A 13,118-nucleotide genomic window follows, 5' to 3' on the forward strand; every position below is an offset into this window, starting at 1 on the left:
AACTTGAAGTTATTAGTCTTCAATGGAAATTATAAGATCGAATCTCGTCTATATATTTATTGTCTTAAAAGATAAACAAGTGATAGAGCTTATATAATGTGAGCCAAATTCAGTAAAAAGCGTACAGTAAAACTGATTTAATATTTTCGCATATCATACTTCATACCGTTGTTTTGTATGACATTCTAAGGCCCTGTTCTTTTGAGCTTCTGGGCAGAACAGAGTAGAGCAAAGCAGATTTCAGCAGAGCAGAGCAGATTGAAGCAGGGCAGAGCAGAGCAGGGCAGGACAGGGCAGAGCAGATTGAAGCAGCTATTTTTAAGTACTATTTTTAAGCAGAGCAGAGCATAGCAGGGCAGAGCAGATTTCAGCAGAGCAGAGCAGATTTCAGCAGAGCAAAGCAGCTCTAAAGAACGGGGCCTAAGAAAGGTACGTTCTATTAATCTGTTATGAGGTAATTTATAAGTCAATTCACGAGTAAATGTTGATAAAGAATATTGTCATAAAACCACATAAATCATTAAATCCTCATCAATAATTTAACTTTTAGTAATGAAAAGAGAACACTTAGGACCTGTTCTCATTGACTGAACTCGGCCGAACTGAACTGAACTGAGCTGAACTGAACTGGACTGAGCTGAACTGAACTGAATATTTTATAAGAGAAGGAAATTAGGAGTTGAACTGAACTGAATTTCAACGTAAGAGAACAGGGCCTTAAACCCTAAACTCTCACAAAGAGAGAAACCCTAGTCTCCTATAAAAAGAGTACGACTCAGTCATTTTTCAACACTGGATTTATGTTTTGTTCATTAATCAACCATTACGTTAATAGCCTACATAACCAAACAATGGAAACATTAATGGCGAAGATGATGACATATTTTAACTAAAAAACATATGCAATTATATCAGCTCAAAAGATCTTATCTTACATCAACTTTTTTTTAGCAAAAAGCCGAAGTACCCAAACAATAAAAGTTTTAATTTGTGTTTGTCCATATTTCAAGCCTTATTACCTGTTACGTGGAAACCATGCATCCATCTTATTTCAGGCAATTACATAAATAGACATTTGGAAAAATGCTCTAATCTTGGGTTTGTGACTTGTAATATGATGATTTGAGAAAGTTGTACCATTAGTGGCAATTTTAGTAAAATTCTCTTTAATGACAAAATTGACAACAAATTCCTAAACCAAAGGAAAAGAGTTTGAAATCTTTGATGTGCAGATTTTAAATTAAATTTGTGTAACAATCTAGGTTGCCCTCATGATAATCACATGATTAATTTTAGTATCTACTATACGTTTCTTGTATCCAATAAATTTCTTTATAAATAATTCATGCAAACTATATGATTCTTAAGAGTTAATCCCTCTGTTTTTGTTTGTACGTGAAATATTTAGAGAATAAAGGATGATAAACTTTTATCATGTGTGAAATCAATATAAATAATTACATGAGAAAACATACTTGTATAAAAGTGATTTATATGATTATATCAATGTATAGAAAAATACATATCTAAAGCAATAGAAAACAAAAATATACGTATTTAAAAATGGAGGGAATATATCCAATATTCGGCTTCCTATGAACCCTTGTCTTAATATAGTCACTTAATCTTATACTACATATACGAACTTACTTCCTTAATGTAGGATTCTTAAAATGGTCCTTGCAAAGTTGCAATGCTTCCTGTCAAAAATATATGGAAAACTAGAGTACAAGTGTACTTGTACAATTCTTTCCTAGGCAGTTCTGTTTTTCAATTATAACAAGGGTATTATAACTAGCGTTACATCATGTCATCAGTCTTTATATGACAAACAAAGCTCCCAATATTAGAATGCATAATCGTGTGAACTCCCAAATTGGGTAACTTCGTACGAAGATTTACGTTGATGGCATGCAAGTAAGATATCAAAATCAAGGTAGAAAAACCTTGCATCATAAAGTATACTGTACATGTTTGTTTTCAACTACTTTCACATATTTTGCTTAACCAGTAAGAAGTTGTAATGTTGAAAAGGTGTACAAGGATCTTAAGTTCTGTAAAAAAAATCCATCCATCTTTATCAGAAGCAACAAAATGAACCATGCTAATCTACAATTCTACATCGATATAGGAAATCTAGATACAAGCCCCAGAATATATCAGGAGCAAAAATTGGACCAGAAACGCAAAAGAAAACCCTCCAGGCAAAGAGATTACACGTTCTCTGAACGTACCTGCTGCTGAGCCTGCTGTGGATGTTGGCTAGATGAAGTGGGTTTTATGGACTCAGGGGATGAGTCACAGGAGTTGCCAACATTACCAGCTGGTGGCAAACACCTTTTCGAAAAAAATGTGGCAATGCTTCTTGTTCTTCCTCCACTCTTCTCTGCAAGTTTAGTCAAAAAGCCACTATTCAGTAAAATGGAACAGCTTTGAAACAAACCATTAGGAATTCAGAAAGTTTAAATTCCATTTATTGCTTTATCTTAACTTTCAGTTTTAATGCAAACCGGTTACAGTAGTACATTCCTCAACTCCTTCATATTAGCACTGTACAAGGGCCAAGTTAATAGGTAGGTAGTAATTAACATTGTGGAATGCCCAACAGCATACCCTTGGTTCATTTTAATTATCATCATGGTAATACTGCTATTCGATCAGAGTTAGGGTGTGGCAGTAGCATATAATAGAAAAAGGGTTTGACCAGAACCAATGGACATGTGGAAGTGGAGACGCTGAGGTGGGTTATGAATTGGATGGGTGGGAAACAAGTAATGGCAGGAAGAAGCTAGCCCTTCTCCAAAATGACGAGTCTGTCAAAGATGTTATATGTGCAATAATTACTCTAGAAGCATCTGGCTTATAGTCTCCAAAACTCACAACAATAGCCAATTTTCCCAAATTACTGGAGAAAGGAGATGTATAGGAAAGCTTAAATGTGAATGTGCGCTACGGAATTGAGGGAGCTTGAAGCCCTTTGAATATACTCCAACTTTTTGCTCTATTTTATTTTTTAATTATCTTTAAAGACAAAATAAGCATATGTACCTGGTGTGCTTGACATTCCCAGCTTTACCAAGATCTCCTTTTTGACCTGCATTACCATACCATAGTTAATAAACATTCTCACTTCAACTGCCAAGAGAAAAAGATTGAGTTGCAGAAATAAAATCTTACATTGGCATTATTCAAAATATCTTAAGTGGTTGTGAAAATTACAGTAATGTTCACTCTTTTTTTTTTTTTTTTTGAAGGAAAGTGATAGTTACATGTTTTAGTTGCACTTTTAATACAGAATAGCTCAGTCAACTGATGCTTTAATGTTTCTGGTCTAAAAGTCTTGTTTTACAGCCACAAAATCACAAATATTACACAGGTGAATTTGGCCTCACAGTGACAACCTTATGAGACCACAACCATCAAAAAAAGGCACTCTGACATGGTATACTACAAAACTTCCAAAACACATTCATATTATGCAACCAACCTTGAGAGTATGATAGGCTATTATATATTACCTATCTATAATATATGGGCATCTCCCTTTTGCGTTAAAATATGATAGGCTATTAGGACAAAAAAATTAATTTATTGCATAATTACACCAACCTTCCAACGATTATCTACAAACTCAGATATTTCACGGACTTTATTTCTCAGGCGAGTCTTGGGGATATCAGGAAAACTTTGCAGCAAGGATTCCAGCACTCTGTTGATACCCTGAGGACAGGATTGAATAATTGATACCTGCAAACACAATAAACCACACAATGTACTAAATCTTCAGCTCAAGGAAACATTGATATCTTTCAAACAAACTGAAAATGCCAGCACAGCCTCTTACAATTTTAGGAAGGTCAGAGTCTGGTATTGGTGTAACTACCACTGTTGCTGCTGTGCTTCCCTTGCTGTTTGAGGTGCAAGCATCTTGATTGTCTTCACCCAAATTGTTGTCAGATGGTACCTCAATAGACATCCCACCAGGAAAAACACGCATACTAAGAGCTTGCAAACACATTTGCTCAACTTTGAAACTGCCAGTAAGATCTTCAGCTGATAACAAGTGTGCTTTATCATGCATCATGTTTACAATGATAAGAGGCTGGTTCTTTCTAAGAGCATGTTCAGTCAAATTATGTAGATATTTCTGTTGTCGCATCCAAGATGAATACTCTTCACTTAGAGTTTCCGGCTTGCAGCCAAGTGGACTAATGGTCACACCTGCCTCAACATTACTTTGCCTTCTATCGGTGTCAACTCCCTGCATTGGAGACACTCTCAGCAAAAATCTACCAAAATCCATAGAGCCATACAATAGCAGATCAAATGCATAAATAAAATGTCGCGCTAGCAACAAATATGCCAGCCCACCCCTTTAAAGTTCTTAGAAGCTCTGAGATAAAGATAATCTAAATAAATAGCATAGGAAGGTGGCTCAAAAATATGCTCTGAAAACCCTCTCTATCCCACCAGAAAAGGTAAGCCTTCAGTAATATGTGTAGTCTACCTGTTTTACACGTCATCAAGGTTCAAGTGAGCTAAATTTCCAGACATGAGAATGATGTTGCCAATTTGAGTTCAATGGAACTTTTGGCTCATTCTCTACACTCCCCTCACACTGACTAAAGCTATTGAGAGATTAGGAAGGATTGAGGACTCTAACCCTACAAAGAAAATTTCAGGGCATGCAATCGCCCATTGCATACAGATCAAAGTTCTAATGTTACCAGTGGATATCCAAATGATCAAATCATCTAATCTAATGATGTCAATGATCATCATCAAAAATTTTATGTGTTGAAAGCAGAAGTTTCTAAATACAAGTAGCATCTCTTTACCACAAGTCCACAAGCCTATAAAATGAATCATAGAGACTCCTTTCTGCCCTTCTTCCTCCTCAATCTGAACCATTTTCACAGTTTTTCAAACAGTAGAAGGCAAAAATTTTATAAATTAAAGCTACTTAAAATCCATTAAGAACTTTCTCATCTTGCTTCCAAAAGGAAAAGGAAAAAAAAGAAGAGGCACATCCAGGCAAAAAAAAAAAAAAATTATCAAATCAATTTTCAGAGTTTTTTTATTTTTGTTTTTTGGGGGGGGGTTGCTCTCTCAGGATAAGATTAGAAAAATGTGCTGATGAATATGTACCTCATTTTCTGAGAGATAGCCATCTGGTACAAAAAAGTCATCCTCACTCTCCTCATCATCATCAACTTTCAAAGATCCTTCATCCAAGATTTCTTCCTCTTCCTTCTCAGAGTCTGATAGGCTTTCACCTGGATCCTCCTGCCATGGAAAATTTAATACATCACATTAGTATGGACAGTACGGTGCTATAGATAGACAAATTTAAAATTTAAAAACAAAAAAATAGGTAACTACCTCCTCCCATTCTTCATCACTATCAATTTCATATTCCAAATCAGGATCCCTTTTTAATGGATGGCGTGGTCCAATAACACAACTGCAAGTGTCAATAAAAATCATATTATTCTCCAGAATTTAAGTAAATAATAGTAAGATGTTTCACTTGCATATGATCGTATTAGGAAAAAGTGATAATAAACTCAAGCAAAAATAATTCATCATGAGGGGGGGCAATAAACACATAAAACACTCCTTGGGAGTCCCCTGCATAGAGAGAGAGAGAGAGAGCATGTAGTCATTGCTCAACAAAATTATTAAAATTTATATGTAAGCATTGCTCACAAACTTATTAAAATTTATCAAATTAGACATTGATAATAGCAAACAGTGATTTGATTTTTACAAAAATAAATTAGCTTAGAATCTTATGTGATAACATTAGCTCAACAACCAGCAAAAAAAGGGCTTCCTACTGTTTGTTTTCCTCCATCCTTCCCCTCTCCCCTCTCTCTCAACAAGGCATCTCATATTCTCATGTTTTTAGTCATTTAAGTAAATGTATTAGTCAGGCAATGTCAACATGCAATACTGCAATATACATCGAAAGTCAAGCATGTAACACCAATTATTTAGCAAGCAATTTGAACACGAAAGTTCGTGAGATATGTACCACTATCTACCACTTACCTTTTCTTTGGCCAAATACCATAAAATGCAGGCCTACAGCTCTTATCAAACTGCAGGAGTTGTTTTCTTCGCATGTACTTGCTGGAACTAGGTGAAGCACTTGTGTTAGCTTGGCATGATTTATCATCGGTACTTGTTTGTCCCCATTCATCTGCAATGCTATCTATTATCCACAAGTCGTCATCACGAGCTGGTCCCTTGTTAGAGGTGAGTTTTAGCTCTTTGATTAGCTCGCCCTTAGGTTTATGACGTAAGCCCCAGTTCTGCTTGGGGTTTGACCGGATAGAATGCCCTAGGGAGCGCCAAGAACTCATATGAGACCTGTGAAGGATAAAAGCTTTTTAAGTAATCAACATGTACCAAAACCAATCACATATATACCTACCACAAAAAAAGAGAAACAAAAATTAAGGGGGATCAATAACATGAACAAATGTGACTAAAGTCATATAGAACATACTTGCGAATCTCATCCACGTCAATCTCTTCCTGCTGTTGCAAAGATGAATCCATCAGAAGAGAAACTGATTCAAGAACACTTTCATTTGGTGGATGGTTGAGAGTAGCAGCTTTTGGTGGTTGATCAGTCTGGGATGTCTGAGTCGTCTTACTTTTTTTAAGGAAACGTTCCATAATTGAAGCTTGCTTTTGGATGGCAAGTTGCTTTTTTATTTCAGCTTCTTCTTTCTCTTTTCGACGCTGTTCCCTATCAGCTTCCTCTTGCTTCCTTTTATGCTGTTTCCTCATTTCAGATTCCTCTTTTTCACGACGCTTTTCATCTCTTTCAGCCTCTTGTTGCAAGCGCTTCTTCTCCTTCTCCTGCAAGAAGGTAAATAATGCTAAATAAAATCATGTGTAGAGACCCACTCAATGAATAAGCTCAGATATCAAGCTATAGGAAAAACTAAACTAAAGTTAAGTTTAGGCACCAATGAAGTCCATACACAAGATATAACAAGCATCGTTGTAAATACAAATCATGAGTAATCTTCTCAACTTCCATATTTACATGTTGTATTGTTATTTGAATATTGTTATAATCTCATGAATACAAGGTTGACTTGATGCCCATGGAAAAGGCAAGCATTTTCTCTTTAAGTGGAAAGCACACATAATCTGTGGACCCACAAACCACAACATAAATTTCCTCAATAAAGGGCTATTGATACCACATTAACACCTCTTCCTAACATACAACATAAATACTCATGCAACAGCCCGGAAATGTGATTCAGTAATTATATTGCAATATTTCTTTTCAAAAGGCAAACTCAGACTACTTAGCTACAAAACAACAAGCAAATCAAACTTTAATTGCCTAACTGTATTTTACATTAGGTAAAGGGGTTTGGACAAGAGAGGGAGTATCACATACACTCTGTAACTTTTCCTTCTGAAGCTCGCGATCCATCTTTTTCTTCTCCTTCTCTACTTCACGTTTACTTTTCTCAAACTCTTTGATAAGAGTTGAATCTTTCTTTTTTGATTCTTTTTTAGCCCTGAAACACATATAAAGGTTTACAAATGGAAATTTGTAGTCCAAACTCCAAACAATCAGTACTGGATCTACTTACAGTTCAGAATCATTTTTCTGATTCAAGCTTTCCACAAGCAAACGTATATCTGCTTCTGCTAAAACTTTACTGAGCTTTTCTGCTGCTTTTGTCATATCAGCTTTGCAGGTTGGGTCATCCTCAGATTTTTGCAGAAAAGTTATTAGATCTGATGTCAGGTATAAATAACGTTAGAAACAAAAGTAATTACTGATAAAGATACTCAAAAATGTTGAATACAGGGTTATGCAATCAGTTTAAGTGATCTTAAATGAGAAAGTTATAACTTGACATAGCTTTCAGCAAGTTAATAATATATCCAATTTAAAGTAGCATTAGAACCTAATACTACCTCCGTTAACATTTACTTGCAACTTTGGAATATTTTATGTCTCTCAAATAATACCCCCAAAGTTGCAAGTAAATGTTAACGGAGGTAGTATTTCTTTCATTAATTTCAAAAACATTATTTTGATTTTGTTGGGCCAGAAGATTAGTTAAATCTTATTAGCATACCCAAGGATCCATAAATAACATGATAGTAGTAGTAGTAGTAGAAAATGATCCATAAATAACAATTATAATATCCTTAAGACAGTTAGACAGCAAAAGATTCTTACCTGAGACGGCAGTGATCCTCTCATTAATCTTTTTACGACAAGTGCGACGGATTTTTAATGCTCCACGGAGAGAACTTGGCAATAGCTTCATATCCCTAGTCTGCATCAGAAAGTTACAAACAAGTTACTTCAACAGCAACAAAACCAATGCCCTATTCCCAAGAGAATAGGATTGGCTGCATAAACAAGAACTCATCGATCATCATTTATGGTCATTCACTAAGATCATCTTCCTCCATTCAAGATTTCAAGGAACGTAATTGAAGAGTAGTCTCCAATTGGTCATTACAATATACTATAAGCAGAAAGTATAACATTAGCACTTTCCCAAAATAACAAGCCAGACAAATGCTATTAGTCTATTACCACGCAATCCACGATAAATCTCTAGATTGAATAATAAACTTTACTGGATAAGTGTAACAAAGCAGCAATATGCACCAGGACAATGTACATGATCCCAGATATATAAACGCGTATAAATTATCTGCAAAATCCCAAATTTGAGAAAAAATCGCAAAGCAGTGACCTAATTCTATCATTTCCAATTTAACTCTACATAAACAAGAAATACAGATATCATATAAATGAAGCATGCTGAACTTAAAGATCATAATAATCCAAGATCACGGTATAGATAACCATTTCTTGTCAAATTATAAAGTGTAATGAAATCAAGAAACCATCACCTACCAAAATTATAGCAAACCACAATCAAACTATCGATACGAATCAATAAAGTATTTAATTACCTAAATGAACATTTAAGAACAATTCAAGAAACCATCACCTCCCAAATTCAAAGCAAGCACAATCAAAATATCGATACGAATCAATAGAGTATTTCATTACATAAATGAACAATTAAGAACAATTCAATAAACCATCACCTCCCAAATTCATAGCAAGCACAATCAAAATATCAAAACGAATCAATAAAGTATTTCATTACATAAATGAACATATAAGAACAATTCAAGAAACCATCACCTCCCAACACCAAAGGCAAGATCCAGTCTCATCCTCTAAAACATCCGCATCGGCATTCGGAACTCCATAGGCAACTCTCTGTCCAGCAAACAACACACTGCTCTTCACATTCGCAATCGTAATCTCATTTTCTCTCTCCTTAACTTTCTCATAAATCTCTCCCACCAACTTCGAGTACGAGCACCTCTTCTCCTCCAACAACACCGCAATCATCGCATTCACATTATTACTCGACGAAAGACTACTAAAATGAACCGCTAAACCTAAATCGATGCTCAAAACCTCGTCAAAGTACCTGAACAAGCTCTCAAGTTCCTCATTCAACGATTTCAACCTCGATTCTCTCTCCTCCGGACTCAACACTAGAACCTTCTGCTTCTCCCTCTTCCGCTTCAATGGCGGCTGCTTCGGAGTCGGCTTCGGAGCATCATCGATTTCCATCGGATCCGCCATTAAACCTCAGAAACCCTAAATTCCCCAAATCGAAAATCAAAAACTACAAAATCTAGGGTTTAACAAAGCTGACAAAATTTGAACAAAAATGGCGGAAATCCAAGTGAAAAATACAAAGATTTAGCAGAAAAACAGTAAAATGACAAGAATTTGAGAGATAATTTTAGCAAAATTAAGAACAAAAAAAGAGGAGAGAGAATTGAAATGAAATGAAAAAAACCCTTGAAATGGCGATTGAACTCCTTTAACTTTCTCTCTCTAGTTTTTTTTTCTCTGTGTTTTTCTTCTCTCTAGAAAAAAACTTTTTGGGGTTTTTGAGAATTTGAGATTAATAAATGTCTCCACTAACTTCCCGCCATTTTAAATTTTTCGCAAAGACATTTGGCGCAATTCTGAAATTTCGCTCGAGATTTTATTTTTCCTTCCAATTTTTTTCCCACCCTTCCATTTTCAATCTCCTTTAAAATATTCCATTCTCCTTTTTTTTTTTTTTTTTTTTGAGGAATAAAATTTTAGTACACTCACCATTATTTTGGTTAATTATGAGCATAAAATCCTAAATTATCTGAATTCTGTATCTTACTCCGTATTATGTTATTTTATGTGATTAATGACAAATATACGAGTTTCCTTAAAAAGAGTACTCATATTAGATAATATAGATTTTATTGATCTAACCTTGTGGAAAAAAAGTACATTTTAAACCGATGAAAATTGATATACATAATGGAAAAGTATTATGTAGAACGGACTCACGTGAGTCCAATCATACAAAAAAAAATTTAAGTATCAGAAATTAGATAATAAGTGTCAGGATTAGATAATATTGGTCAGGTATTAGATAATATTGGTCAGGTATTAGATAATGTTAATCAGATATTAAATAATAAGTATCAGAAATTAGATAAAATTGGTCAGGTATTAGATAATATTGGTCAGGCATTACATAATTTTCGTCAGGCAAAGTTTTCAAAAAAAAATTATTCGTCAGGCAAGAGAGGATTGTCTCTTCCCATGTGACTCTCCCTCCCAACCTCACTCTCTCTCCTCCAAACCCCCAAAAAAACCCCAAAAATGTCGTCATCTTCCTCAAAACTCTTCCCAATATTCTCTCTCCTCTCTACATTACACTCCATGTAGAATCCCAAAACCAGGCCACCACGCTGGTTCCAGCAACTCCAACATTCTCTCTGGTAAGATTGAGAGTGGTGTTCGTCTCCTCCTCTTCATCGGCGGCGGCGGTGGCAACGTTCGTCGAGGTTTGCGTTCAACAGACCCCCATTGAAGAAGAAGAAGGAAGCTTCTACATTGAGGTAAAGATCCGAATGAGGAGGAGAGAGAAAACGTGAAAAAATGGTGATGAATGAAGGATTATAAAAATGGCGGAGAGAGAAAATGGAGGTGGAGTTGTTTGAAAGTTATAAACTGGACTCACATGAGTCCGTTCTACGCAAAACCTTCTCATACATAATAGATTTATCTCCACTATAAAAAAAAAAATTAAAAAAAAGTGTCAGTTTTATTACTTTGAAATATATATATATATATGAGTATGTTTTCCATTTTTTAATACACATTTCAAAATAGCATTGTGACAGTATATTTTTTATTTTATTTTATTTTTTTTGAAGGGGGCCATTGTGAGAGTATATGAAAGGGAGGCACAAAAATGTCTTTTTTGCCACCATTAGTCCAATTACATTAAACTAATAGTCATTGACCAATTCATTACATAAGTTATGCCATGATATACATGTTTATAAATACAATGGTAGTGTAACCAACTAACTACGACATTGTGTACGTGTAAGTGCAGTAAATGTACAAAGCAAGTCAAATGCATGTATGTTTCGGTATGAAGATTATCGACTGTGTATATGTGTCATCGATCATATGATTATGACATTGATTTTTGACATAGAGTGTAACATAGCATATAGTATAATACTTGTATTCATGGTGTATGAAGTTCATCATTTTAAGCTTAAAACTCAATAAATTAAGGTCAATTATTATTTAAAACTCAATAAATTAAGGTCAATTATTATAAACATAACTTTGTAAAGTTATTGAAGCCAATTTCAATGAGTACGCTAGTTATTATGTGATTGATGAAGGTCGTTGGTTGAAAGTATAAAGTGGAACTTTCATATGAAGGAGCTTATATCGTGCATATGCAATTTGTTGGGAAGAAGGGAAGGGTTGTTTGGTTGAGAAATGAAAAGCATAGCTCCTTATGCAAGACAATCTCATCAAATTCAACATATTTAAAGATTTGCGAACTTGAAAATTTGAACCTCCATTCGGTTAAAATCAAACTCAACTCGGCCACAACCTTGGTTAGCCTTTCACTCATGGCCACAAATTCATCTCCGTACATTTGCAGCATAATTAATACACTACAAAGTATTGTATTTAAAGGCTATATATATATATATATATATATATATAATGATCAATCTTTTAACTTACAAAAAACACTCCATATAATTAAAATGTTGCAAAAACAATAATACTTCGTACCTCAAACTCTATTAATATTCGAGTCAATATGAAATCTCAATCGAGCTCACTTAAGTCAAGTGTTGAAGTTTTGCACGGCTTGATGATATGCAACACCATGGCCCTTTGACAAGCAACACCAAAACTAAGACTTTTGTGAACTTGAGCATGGAGCCATGGATTATTGTGATTTTGACAATATAAAGTTATGAACTCTAAAAATTGACTTTTGACATGTGTGACTGTGTGAGAGTTAAATAATGTTTTTACACGTGAAATTATGAATCTCAAATTAATTAATGGGAAACTAAACTAAAACGCTATGAATTCACTCTCTATTAGACAATAATAGTCTTTTTTTAAAACAATTTGACAACTATAGTATTGGCTTAAATAAATTAAACAAAACAAAAAAAATATATATATATATATGCGTAAATCATAGTGTACATGTTTAGAATGAGTTGTAGTAATCAATCTTAACTCTTAAGTAGCTCACTACTTCACTAGTTGTATCTCCTTATTAGCGTGCCTAGTCATACCTAACCAATCTTTATAAAATCAAGGGATTTTCAAATACTACTTCATATTTTTAGTTTTATTCACGATTTTTCTGTTAAACTTGATTTTGAAACATACCAATGTTAAAATAGACTTCTTAATTCACAGTAAAAATTTAAATTACAGAGTATTTTTTTGTAAGAAAATTACAGAGTATTTAATACATCATTCAATTAATGTACACTATTATCATCATTTTTTTTTTTCCCGAATTATTCACACCCTTACTTTTTTTTGGAAACTAGATGAAACCCGTGCAATGCACGGTTTGTTTAAATTATTTTTTAAAAACTTATGTGTTAAAATTAGTTATATATTTAGATAAAATTCCTAATATCTAAAGATAAAAATTTAGATTTAATTAATTTAAATTTAAAAATCTCAT

The 13,118-nt window shown here is 34.2% G+C and overlaps 1 protein-coding gene across 1 annotated transcript; it reads right to left on the minus strand.

Annotated features, from left to right (window-relative positions):
• Window positions 1-1,952: 1,952 nt before the first annotated feature.
• Window positions 1,953-10,172, minus strand: LOC145604836 (chromatin assembly factor 1 subunit FAS1-like). The gene is made up of 12 exons (XM_081660808.1): window positions 9,218-10,172; window positions 8,228-8,327; window positions 7,629-7,776; window positions 7,430-7,553; window positions 6,515-6,873; window positions 6,055-6,375; window positions 5,383-5,464; window positions 5,149-5,286; window positions 3,845-4,261; window positions 3,610-3,747; window positions 3,049-3,094; window positions 1,953-2,386 (listed from the first exon to the last, which is right to left on the minus strand). Exons 1-12 carry the CDS (start codon window positions 9,668-9,670, stop codon window positions 2,214-2,216), a joined length of 2,499 nt encoding a protein of 832 aa, XP_081516934.1. The 5' UTR covers window positions 9,671-10,172; the 3' UTR covers window positions 1,953-2,213.
• Window positions 10,173-13,118: the final 2,946 nt, after the last annotated feature.

Source organism: Chenopodium album, chromosome 22 (assembly GCF_948465745.1).
Source record: "Chenopodium album chromosome 22, dcCheAlbu1.1, whole genome shotgun sequence".
Lineage (NCBI taxonomy): Eukaryota > Viridiplantae > Streptophyta > Magnoliopsida > Caryophyllales > Amaranthaceae > Chenopodium > Chenopodium album.